We start from the raw sequence: 12,698 nt of genomic DNA, 5'->3' as shown, positions 1-12,698 counted from the left end.
AGTATAGTTCTCCATTGTACTGCCTTGGTAGGAATAACCATTCCCAGGGACACCTATGCCTGACTACTTTTCTCAAATATCCCTTCCTACCCATTAGGATGCATTTTGGTATTCAGCTCTGGATATCATATTTCCTCTGTTCATCTTCCTTTTTCTGGTCCTAGATGCTATAAGGAAATTTGCAAATTATGAAGAAAAATAGACTAGGAATATCCAAACTGGGAAAGGAAGCTTATATTTTTTAAAAAACAACGCCAAGTTTTTTGCTTAATTATGAAGGAAAGTTCTTTGCAAATTATACTTTATTTAAAAATTGTTTTCAGTCTGTAATTGAATTAAAGACCCAGAATGAACATGAGCCAGAGCATTCAAAGAAGAAAGTTTTAACCCCCACAAAGGAGAAGACACTTACTGGGCCAAAATCACCAAGAGTGTCCCCTGTTCCATCTCACAACCAGTCACCTCCAACAAAAGATGATGCAACAGAAAGTGAAGTGGAAAGTTTACAGTATGATAAGGACACCAAACCAAATCCAAAAGGTAAGGTTTTTTGTTTGTTTACAGATCTTTGAGGTACTGCATTTTGCAGCCATCTAAAAAATGAGAACTTTCATGAGTTATGAGTAAAAATTGTGGGTTTATTAAGAACCAATAAGGCTGGACACAGTGGCTCATGCCTGTAATCCCAGCACTTTGGGAGGCCGAGGCAGGTGGATCACCTGAGGTTGGGCATTCAAGACCAGTCTGACCGACATAGAGAAATCCCATCTCTACTAAAAATACAAAATTAGCCGGGCATGGTGGTGCATGCCTGTAATCCCAGCTACTCGGGAGGCTGAGGCAGGAGAATTGCTTGAACCCAGGAGGTGGAGGTTGTGGTGAGCCAAGATCGCACCATTGCACTCCAGCGTGGGCAACAAGAGCGGAACTCCATCTCAAAACAAAAAACAAAACAATAATGTGTGGAAATATAAAAAATTTCAATGCAAAGTCATTGCAATCTATCTAACTTCAAAATATAATTCGCTAAATTAAGGTAAGAGAATTTTTTTATTTTACTTGTACACTGGAAATATCCTATTCAATAGACATTAAATAGTATAGTTTTTGCAAATAGATTTTTTAAATGATTAGATTCTTAAATATCTTGAAGTTTGGAGAAAACAGTTATTAACTGCCTCTTATAGTAAACTCATAATAACCATTTTTGATCCTAAAGTTAAGAGAGTCTGAGAATGCATGTTTATCTAATTTAATAAAATTTTTCCATCCATTGCAGTTATAGTTAGTAGTGTAAGTAACTAGTAGTGGATTAGGAGTTAGATGTCTTTGCTGTAAGTTACATCTCTGTCACTGAGTAGCTGTGTGACTTAGGCCACTAACTATCTGATCTCTAATAGGGTTGGACTAGATATCTGTCTTTTTAAGTTTTAGCTTTCTGTTATTTTAAATATGCCTAAAATAACCAAAATTACTTTAAAAAGGTGATGTCATTATATCTCAGTAAGTCTCATATACAACCCTTCAAATGTTGAGTTATGTGCCTCTTGGAAATAAGTTAGTGCCTGCTAGGCTGCAGTCATGTATATTTCTCTATTGGTTCTGTACGTTTTCTGTATGTATTGAGAGTAAGCTCTTTTTTCACACAATTCTAGAATGGAAATTGAAACCTGGGTTATTTTGTGTGAGTTACTTTTAAGATACTTATACCTCAATTCATATGTTCATGAGACAAAATAGGCCAATTCCTGCTTAAAGGTAAATGAGATGATAGCCTTAAATTGTCTGTACAATTTAAGAGAAACTGTTAGCAAGTGTGATTATTTTGTTTTATTTTATGTTCATTTTAGCCAGTTCTTCTGTACCTGCTTCACTGGCCCAGCCAGTGACTACATCCAATGCTTCAGAAGTAGCTTCAGGACAGAAGATTGCTGTACCAGCAACATCACATCATTTTTGCTTTTCAATAGACTTAAGGAGTATACATGCCTTGGAGATTGGTTTTCCAATCAACTGTATATTAAGGTGTGATTTGATTTTGTTTCAAAGTATTATTTTCTGAAGAGAAAGGACTTTCCTTTGTTTGGGGAATTGCAGAGAGAGAAATGTCACCAAAGAAGTTGTAACATTTGTTAAATCAGTGGACTAAAAGGGGGTAAGGCTATATCCTAATGATTATGAATTCAAACAAGGGTAGCATAGTAGTAGGAGAGGTAACTGTCTTATTATTCTGGTATAATAATTGTAGGCATTTATAATAATTTATTCTAAGTAATATACATATATGTATTTTGATAAACATACATAATATGCCATATAAAGTACAATGCCTCTTAAACTTCAAAAGTGCTTTTTTTCTGGAAAAAGGTATTACTGGTTAAAATAATGGTAGTGTATTGTCTGATTTTTCTATAAAACTGTATTATAATGGGAGCTCATATTCCTAGTACCTACATTTCATAGCTATGAATCTAAACACCATACTTAATCAGCTGTAAGTGGAATGTGTCTACATTGTTCTATATTAAGAATTTTATATATGTCAGTTCTGTAGTTTTACACAATAATTTGTTTTTAATGATGTTACATTTTTATAGTCTTTTGTGCCCGAGATATAAATTAAATATAATACCATAATGTATTTAGTTTGGGGGTAGTTAGCATCTCCTCATAAATTTCTTTGGAACAAGCATTAGCATTTGCAAAAGTTGAGGAAATAAGTTGTTACAGTCCACTTAACACTCTTCATAGAATTCATTTGATATGGACTAATAGTTCTGTCTTTGAATCATTTTAAGGCACTTTAAAAATGCTGGCCATTTAACTTGTTCTGTTTGATAAATTTTCATACCATGCTCTGTATTGGTATGAAATTGTAGTTTGCAACCTGTGTCATGGAATTGGTTAGATAACACTGGTATTTGAAAAATTTCTCATCTGCATGACTTCCTTTATTTATTTTTCTTTTAGTCACTAAATCCTGTAGTGTGGTGGTAAGCATAGGGAGTTGAAACTAGGGCATTTAACTTTCTCGGAGATGACTTGATTTAAATGGATATGTAATTATATAGGAATTGGGTGACTACATAGAATTCTTCCTGTTGGAAAGCAGTTTTTACTAGTAGTGTTTAAATTTTAGTTCTCACATATGAATAACAAGATACAGGATTAAATTTAAATGAGCATTATAATATCTTTATATTTGGCTTTAAATACAAATTAAGTTCAGCAGTAGTCAGGCATTCTTCCATTTAATCTAGCATGGCTTTGTGATGAAAGGGAGAAACAGTGTTGTTATGTCACTCTCTGATTCATCCATAATACATTTGAATTGTTTGCATCCTTGCAAGATTACCATAATTACCAGATTACCATGAATGCATCCTTTTGGAGTTGACTAAGGGCTTTTTATCCCGTAAAAAAATCAGGATACTATTGTTTAAAAGAAACTAGGTTTACAAATAAATTTAGGAAGCATTTCTTGAATATTTATGTATGGCAGAAACTGCCTGTTTCCCTGGGAATGCAGAGATAAAAAAGGTAGGACATGTGCCCTCAAGGAACTTCTTACACAGATGGCAGATTGCTATTTCTACCATGTTTCTATTAAAAAGTTGTATTTGCTCATAATATTCATATTATACTTTTTTCTAAAAAACAGACTAAATCTCATCTGTAAACCATATCACAAGACTTTTTTTTTTTTAATTCTAGGTACTCATATCCATTCTTTGGAAGTGCAGCTCCTATTATGACTAATCCTCCTGTAGAAGTTCGGAAAAACATGGAAGTTTTTCTTCCCCAATCTTACTGTGCATTTGATTTTGCAACTATGCCTCATCAGCTGCAAGATACCTTCTTAAGGTAATGCATACAGTGTATGTATGATATTAATTACTTTAAGTCAATTCTTGAAAATTTTTATTTTATTAAAAAGGAATTCCTATAGGTTTAAATCCATAGCAGTTTGTGCATTTGAGGATCAAGAAACAAATTTACTAATGATGTGTATGACATTTGTGCGTCTGCTACAGGGTTTTGCATGGTTTATTATAAAGGCTGTTTTTAGATTTTCCTATCTTATTTACCTGAATTTAGATATTTTAACTTTGTTAAAACAAACTATATGTAATGAGGGACCTTTGAAAAGTGGTCTTGCCTTCCAATATAATATGGGAAGATAAAAAGCTAAGAACTAAATATTTACTTTTTATTGTTGATTCACTGAATGAAAAAATTTGCTTTTTCTGTTTTTTTAAACCTAGAACTAGAGATGTTAATCTGACTATCTGAAATGGATTCATGAAAAAATCTGAGATCTGCGAAACACCTTTTACTTTCTCAGAGTATCACAATTCAAATTTATACATTATTTTAAAAAGAATGAAGGGTAACTGAAATCTAACCATTTGTGGGAATTACAGCATTTGAAGGTTTTTATTGCATAGAAAGTGGTACAAAAAATATAATATTAGGCCTGGCATGGTGGCTCACACCTGTAATCCCAGCACTTTGAGAAGCCAACGTGAGCAGATTGCTTTGAGCCCAGGACTTTTAGACTAGCCTGGGCAAAATGGCGAAACCCTGTCTCTACAAAAAATACAAAAATTAGCCAGCATGGTGGTACGCATCTGCAGTCCCAGCTACTCAGGGGGCTAAAATGGGAGGATCACTTGACTTGAGCCCAGGAGGTTGAGGCTGTAGTGAGTTGTGATTATGCCATTGCACAGCAGCCTGAGTGGCAGAGCAAGACCCTGTCTCAAAAAAAATAAATAAATAAAGTATAGTCATGAACTACTTAAAGATAGGGATACATCATGAGAAATGCATTATTAGATAATTCTATTGTTGTGTGAACATTGTAGAATGTATTTAAACAAACTTAGATGGTATAGCCTACTGTGCACCTAAGCTGGATGGAATAGCCTATTGCTTCTAGACTGCTAACCTGCACAGCATGTGACTGTACTGAATACTGTAGGCAGTTGGACAAAGGTAAGTATTTGTGTATCTAAACAGAAAAGATACAGTAAAAACATGATATAATCTTATGGGACCATCATTGTATATGAGGTTCATCATTGATGGAAACATCATTTCATATTTGGTACCTGTGAAATTTAGCATTCAGTCTAACAATTGTGTTAGATGACATTCCACGTAACAAAAAACATCTTTGACTCCATAAGGGAATTCGAAGAATTTAGTTCAGAAAAGACTTTAGGTCAGAGTTGATAGGTATGAACACATGTTTCTCTCTTCCTTAGGATTCCATTACTGGTTGAACTATGGCACAAGGATAAAATGAGTAAAGATTTACTTCTGGGAATTGCGAGAATCCAGCTTTCTAACATCTTGTCTTCAGAAAAAACTCGTTTTTTAGGTTCTAATGGTGAACAGTGTTGGCGTCAAACTTACAGTGAAAGTGTGCCTGTTATAGCAGCACAAGGGTAATGCATTTCACAGAATTGGTCTTTGCTTTTCTTTTCAATTCATGGAATGATTTTGATTAGTCAGCCACCACTTCACCCTTTCATAACCTCTTTTTTCTGATCCACCACTTCACCCTTTCATACGTCTTTTTTCTGATCTTCTCTGACCTGTGGCAGCTATACCCCTCTTTGCCCTTTAGCTTTCTGATACCGATTTCACCTCACAAAAAGTCAAGAGTCTATGTTACCATGGTATTGTAATATTCAGATGGCTAATTATTTTCCTTCCTCTCTCTAGCTTGAGAATTTCAAATGCAGGATCTATTTTTTTATTTTGTAATTTGAGGTTAAACTTTATAATGTATTTTATATTATTTTGCATTGGGAATGGCTGAGACTGTTTTTCCACTTAAAATATTTTACTCGTACCCCAAATCAAAAGTCTGAGGACATTATAGCTATTTGGCAGTCAGAGGCAGTTTTTAAAATAATTATTGGTGTTTTTCCCTGAACTTCATTGCCACAAAGAAAAACTTGAGTTTTTTTTTTAAACATATTTTAAATACAGTAAAATGTATGTTGAATTATCTTTTTAAAATTAACAATAAAAATTTAAAATTTAACTTAACTTTATATATCATATGCCCTTTATCGTTAAAGATAAGACTAAAAAAAAGATAGAAATAAGGCTTAGTGAAATTTTAGCTCTAAAAGTATCTTTCCTTATTCCTCATCATTCATAGCCACTTTGTTTCAACTCCTATTATTGAATTGAAGCTATTTTAATGCTGCCCGTTTGTTATGAATATTAACTTTTATTGCCCTACTTTGTAGACAGAAAGTTTTAGAAGATTTACTTAACTGAGAACCTTAGATACTCTCTTGAGTTTCTGTCAGATACAGTAATGCTTCATTTAACTTCATTCATTTCTTTTGAAATCTGTGAGATTAGAAGAAGAAAATGCAAAAGTTGGTTAATTAAGAGTTCTAATTGTGTGAGAACCATTCATTCAAGTTTTGTTTGACCAGAGTATATTTGATTTAGACAAAACCATGGTTTTGTATTGCTAGTATTTTACTTTCCTCTAATATTTTATGTTGTTTTCATTTGGTTAATGACAAATGCTGCATGCATTTGTATGATACAAAGAGGTGCTCATTATGATCATACTAACATATAATTATCCTAGAAGCATTGCTTATGTGCCAATTATGCCTAGAGGCATTGCTTATATCTAGTAAAATATGTATGAGTATGTACCTCCCAGGAAAAGTAGAAAAAAGAATTCAGAATAACCAATATAATCAAGAGTAGGGGATTTGTTAAGTATATTTTACTACATAAATTCATTTGTATATTTTACAGGGAGTAAAAAAAAAAAAAATCACATTTTTAAATTAATGTTATGATGTAAGAAAATGCCCCTGATGCAAATAGGAAAACAAGACAAAACTGTATGAAGTCAACATGCATGTGTGCATGTATATCTATATATAAATAAAACAGGAAGGAAATAAACTACATGCTAGCAATAATTACCTGTGGGCAGTAACATTTTAAATTTCACCTTTATACCTTTTACAGCTCTTATAGGGCTCATTTTGTAGTAAATGTATGCATGTATTTAGCAGGGTGTTTGTGATGATCAATTTATATATATGGAAGTTGCTGCAGTTTCAAAAACAATAGTTAGGTACAGAAAATGTTGCTTACTCCCCATTGCTAAAGTACTGGGGAAATAAAAGGAAAAATAATGTAAAAGTATTTCTGTGAATTTTAAGGTATTTCTTATTTTATTTGTAGATCAAATAACAGGATAGCAGATCTTTCTTACACAGTGACTCTAGAAGATTACGGACTAGTAAAAATGCGTGAGATTTTTATCTCTGAGTCATCTCAGGTGAATATAATTGAATGTTATCAAATTATTTTTTAAAAGGAATCTAATGTGCATATGTGTGTGAGTGTTTAAATGTACTTTTTGGTTCATCTCTTAGGGTGTATCTGCCGTACAACAAAAGCCATCTTCTCTTCCTCCAGCACCTTGTCCTTCAGAGATCCAGACAGAGCCTCGTGAAACCTTAGAATACAAAGCAGCACTTGAGCTAGAAATGTGGAAGGAGATGCAAGAAGATATATTTGAAAATCAGGTTACTTTTTAAATGTTACTTTAAAAAATGTGTTTTGTCTACTCTGTATATTTTTCCTTCTCCATAGCAAGGTTTAATCTCTATGTTCTGTAAGTACCTTATCGAGTTTCTTTGAATGTCAACAATGCTTTACTTAAAAAAAAAATTTGAGAATCAAAGAATACCTGAAATGTGGCAACTTGGCAGAAGCCACTCAGAATTCTATAAACTTTGTCCACAATTATTGGGTAAAATTAGGAAGTTACTCTTTAAATTTCATGTCCTCATTTGGCATACCCTCCTGGAACCTTGCATCAGTTTCCAAACAAGAGTTAGAAAGCACAACCCACTGTTAGTTTTATACTTTCCTGAAGTGAACTCAAATGGGTATTATTTGCCTCAGGCATCCACCTTTTTTTTCTTTTTTTTTTTAGAATAAAAAAGAATGCCTGAAAAAATCATATTAGTGATCAGCATCGGTTCTTTAAGTGACAACTGATTCATTTATTTGACATATTTGGGGTTTCTTGGCAACTTTATTTTTTTTCCTTTTGTAGCTGAAGCAGAAAGAACTGGCTCATATGCAAGCTCTTGCAGAGGAATGGAAGAAAAGGGACCGAGAAAGAGAATCACTAGTAAAGAAAAAGGTAATAACTTGTGTAAAAGTGAGGAAGAAAAGGAGGAATATTAATGATAGTACCTTGTATTTGCATTAAAGACAGTCTCTGGAAGGAATAACTAATTATAGTGGTGATATGTTGGCATGGAAGAAGTGAATAGTGGCTCTGGATAGAAGGGAGGCGTTTCACTGTATTTCGTGCTTTTGGAATATGCAAATGTATTACCTATTCAAAAAAATATATAATATAGGCCAGGTATGGTTGCTCACACCTGTAATCCGAGCACTGAAGGAGGATTGCTTGAGGCCAGGAGGTTGAGACCAGCCTGGACAACATAGTGAGACTCCCATCTCTTAAAAAAAAAAAATGTGTGTGTGTGTATATGAATATACAAAAATGAATAGAGAAAAACCCTGCTGATGTATAAAAAAGAAATAAAAGCACATTTCAATACATATAAAACTACATATTATAATCTGTAAGTTAATAAAATGCCTCAAACGTTTAAGCTATTTTTAAGAATTACGAAATAAATTACATTTTTTAAAATGATAACATGAGACCATCTGATTTTATTCCTGAAGCAAAAGCTTCATATTTATCCATTTACACTCAAGTTATGAAATAAAAAAACCCTAACAGACTTTCTTCAAATATTCTATTAATACTTTTAGGACTTTAGAAATACTCTTATTAGTGGTTAATCAGTATTCAGCTTCAGATTTGAGGGGATGGCTCTACAGGTCTCCAGTGCTCCTTCTCTCTCTAACCCCCTCCTCTGGTCAACTCTAGTTGCCTCAGCCTCTCTGGTCTCCATTCTGTTTTCTTAGCTCAGCAAGATTGCTAGTGTCTGTTTGGGTTCCCCTTCCTTGAGCTACAGTCTTCAGGCAGTAAGCTAGATATATTGTAGGGGTTGCCTCATTTATTTTCCACCTTTTAGGGATCATCGTCCTGTGCTGCCTGTTGCCCAATGTCTAAAAACAGTTGTTTCATAAATGTTTGTGTTTATAGAGGAGGGCCATTTGTCTTTTATGGGTAGAAACAGAAGTACACAGGCCTTTGATTTTAAAATAACCATGTCAGCTTTTTCTAACTTAATTCTCACCATTAAAATCTTGAATAACCAGTGAACTTTTAAAAAAGCTGAAAGACAAAAATAAGAGTATTTCAAAGTCTCTATTCTTTAGAAAAGTTCAGATAACCAAAATTACAATAATTAGAAGCCATGACATACATTTTAACATTATACTAGTTATCCTGTTATTTAAGAGTGAGTTTTATATTAAGTAATATTTACAGACCTCACCTATTAGATATTCATTGAATCTGGGGGAGCTGGAAAATATCATTTTAATTTTTAAAATTTTTAACCTAGCCTTTAAGACAAGATGAGTTTATCTTTGAACCGTTTTTCTTCATTGCTTTGAAGAGTATTTTAGTATTGAGGTCTGCAAAATTCAAATCAGGAAATACTTGAAAAGTTAATAAAATTACTAGAACCATGACAAATTCAATTTATGCCATAAACTTTCTGTGAAAACTCACCAAGTAATTTTTGGTTTATTGTCATTTTGGTAATAATGATCTTTTCAGTTGAAATTTGTAATTGGTTTCCATTTATACAGCTTCTACCCTTTCAGCCTGAAATGATGAGTTCCTGGCTAGTTAATAACTCCAGTCAGAAAACAGTGTGATGCCTACCTAATAAGTGATTGTGCTGTTTATTCAAAGTAGTCATATGATAAAGGTTGATTTGAGATTGAGATTTGCCATTTTCTTTCAACCTAAGTGTGTTTTTGAGACAAAATACTTTAATTCATTTATCTTAAAGTATCCTATCTTGCATGGGATCAGTTTTTCTATCAACCACTATAAAATCAAGTCAGTAGTGAGAAAAAATACAGTTGTTTTTCAGTATGATGAAATATTTTAAAGCTAAATACTCTGAGACTCTCACTTTAGTATTTTTTAAATGTCAATTATATGTGAGCCTTTTCTGTTTATTTTTATTTTATTTACCTGATTTTTCTTAAAAAACGATGTATAACTTCTTTCATACTTTGAAAATTTACCTGAAGGAGTAAATATATACGTGGTTCTTGTTCTGCCCTCTGGAGCAACTGAGATATACTCTGTCTTACATATGACTGCCCATCAGATAGCTGAAGATAGTCATTACCCACAGAGAAGGAAGACATCAGTTCTACATAAGGGAGCATGAGGAAGTGTTCTGTAGATAAGATCATGCTTTCACTTTGGTGAAGATTAGTGGATATTGCCAGGTAGACTCAAAGGGTATTCCAGACACAGCCCCTTGAGCAAAAGGCAAAGAAGTTTGAAATAGACTCTGCATTAAGAAAATTATATACAGTTTGATGTTGGAAGAGGGGAGGAAAGAGTGTGCCTCAAGAAATAAGGTAAGAGAGGTTGATACCTTGGAGAATAAATGATCTCGTAAATCCATTATATAGAGTTTAGACTAGATACTGTAGGCTTTTTTTTAGCCAGGCCTTCCTGAGAGAATGAAGTCCTTAATACCCTAAGGGATCCATTATTGGTAATAAATTAACTTTATCCTATGCATTTAAAATGGTAGTTATGTACCATTTTAGGAGAGGATGGAGAAAATAATTAAATCATTTCTGTGTTTTGTGGTTCAGATGATAAACCCTGGTTGAGAAAGGTAGAAATATCAGAATTTTTTTAAATGATTTTTATATAAAATAAGATAATTAGGTTTTCATTCTATAACAATAATTCTGATGGAAGTACACTGGATAGAATAGAGGAATGTGAAACTAAAGTCCAGGAGACCAGGAAAGCAATATGTATAAAAAACAAAAGCCAAGAACTAATAGTAGCGAAAGGTTATGGAGAAAAGATGAGTGGTAAAGAGATGATTTTAAGGAGGTTTAGGACCTCAAGCGCTAAGATGTCCTCATGGCTGCTCACAATCCTACTGCTTTCCCTAGTCAATTCATTTTCTCAATCACCAGAAAAGTTAGTTTTTGTCTTAACAAACAGTCCTTCCTCATCCTTACCCAGTTTATCTGTCTTTAAAACACTTCTTCTACTTGGCTCCTTTGACTATACTTTTTTTTTTGAACTACACTTTTCTACTGTTGTGTTCCGCTGTCTTCCTTGGTCTCTCTTTCCTAATTTTCATGCTAGATTCTCCTCATGTTGGCTTTATTGGCTTGTCCCAGAGCCCAGTCCTCAAATATCATCTTTTCTTCTCTCTGTATACTCACTCCTTTGATGATGTCATTCACTCTCTTGGCATTATATACACCAAGACACCCACCACACACACCCCCATCCCTGACTTCTTCCCTGGACTCTGCACTTGGCTATTTAGTTGCTTACACTACATATGCGTTTCAAATTTAACAGTCTTTTGTTTCCATCCTCTGTAAATTTAGATTAAGTCTAACATACTACAGGTTGTGGAAATCATAATATATGAATAACAGTTAAAATTGGTGTTTATCTTGGAGAAGAAAAAAGACCAGGAGGAGGAAATATGGCCATCACCAGTCTCAAATTCATAAAAGCACATTTTTTCTTTGAATTGGCGGATGTAATTTGTAACTTTCCATTCTCAGGTCCTCTGTTTCAGTGAAATGATACATATTTTTGAATTTATGTGTGTTTTAAGTTTGGGAGAAGGTAGGTAACTTTTTTTTTTTTTTTAACTATATTTTAGGTGGCTGAATATACTATTCTAGAAGGAAAACTTCAAAAAACTCTAATTGACTTGGAGAAGCGAGAGCAGCAGCTTGCTAGTGCAGAATCAGAGGTATTTCATTCATCTGTCATATTTTTTTTTTTTTCAGCATAGAGGGGTTTATTGCAAAGTAGAAATACTATTTTAAAAGTTAAGTGCAAAATAGTGCCGAGAGAGCAGGGATTCAGGATGGGCTGCTTATAAGAATGAGACACCAAAGACTGGAACTAGAGGCACTCCATTTATGGGAGTCTTCCATAATTATTTACAAAGAAGTAGAAAATGGTGTTATTAGTTAGCATGTCATCTATATCTTTATTTCACAGAGTCTATATATGAAATTCATACTGTTTATTACTTTGTGCTCTATGTATTTCATGAAAATTGTCTTTTAGACATGCACAAAACTGCTATTCAAACTGCTATTCAGCATATCTTATTATATTAAGAATAGGTAGAAAAGTATGTGTCAAGTGTTTAAACTTAATAGTGTAGATTTGTTCCTAATACTAAGGCTGTATTCTACGCGATTAGGCAAGAATCAGAAGTTTCTAAAAGAAGAAAAGAAACTTGGGCATATTTGCTTACACACTTAAAAACGTTTTATTCAAATGGAAATGTTAAGTGGTTAGGGTTTTCAAGTGAATTTATACAAATTATGTATGGATTTTTATGTGTGTGTATAATAATATTAAACAATGATTGAAAACTTACAATGGTACACTTGAACATTAACTCTAATAACTAAAAAAGATATGAAAATAAATTTGTAAATATCCTGAATATTTG

The 12,698-nt window shown here is 33.3% G+C and overlaps 1 protein-coding gene across 1 annotated transcript in view; it reads left to right on the top strand.

Moving 5' to 3' along the window:
* CEP120 (centrosomal protein 120) overlaps positions 1–12,698 on the top strand; it is an 84,510-nt gene that overhangs the window by 40,776 nt on the left and 31,036 nt on the right. Inside the window, exons 8-15 of the mRNA XM_030818338.1 lie at positions 324–540; positions 1,851–2,025; positions 3,715–3,864; positions 5,268–5,450; positions 7,237–7,333; positions 7,431–7,583; positions 8,120–8,209; positions 11,889–11,981. Coding sequence (XP_030674198.1) covers positions 324–540; positions 1,851–2,025; positions 3,715–3,864; positions 5,268–5,450; positions 7,237–7,333; positions 7,431–7,583; positions 8,120–8,209; positions 11,889–11,981 — 1,158 coding nt within the window. The remainder of the gene's footprint in view (positions 1–323; positions 541–1,850; positions 2,026–3,714; positions 3,865–5,267; positions 5,451–7,236; positions 7,334–7,430; positions 7,584–8,119; positions 8,210–11,888; positions 11,982–12,698) is intronic.

Source organism: Nomascus leucogenys, chromosome 2, assembly GCF_006542625.1.
Source record: "Nomascus leucogenys isolate Asia chromosome 2, Asia_NLE_v1, whole genome shotgun sequence".
NCBI classification, from domain to species: domain Eukaryota; kingdom Metazoa; phylum Chordata; class Mammalia; order Primates; family Hylobatidae; genus Nomascus; species Nomascus leucogenys.
Note: the sequence above shows the minus strand (reverse complement) of the source record. Positions and strands in the feature narration are given on the sequence as shown.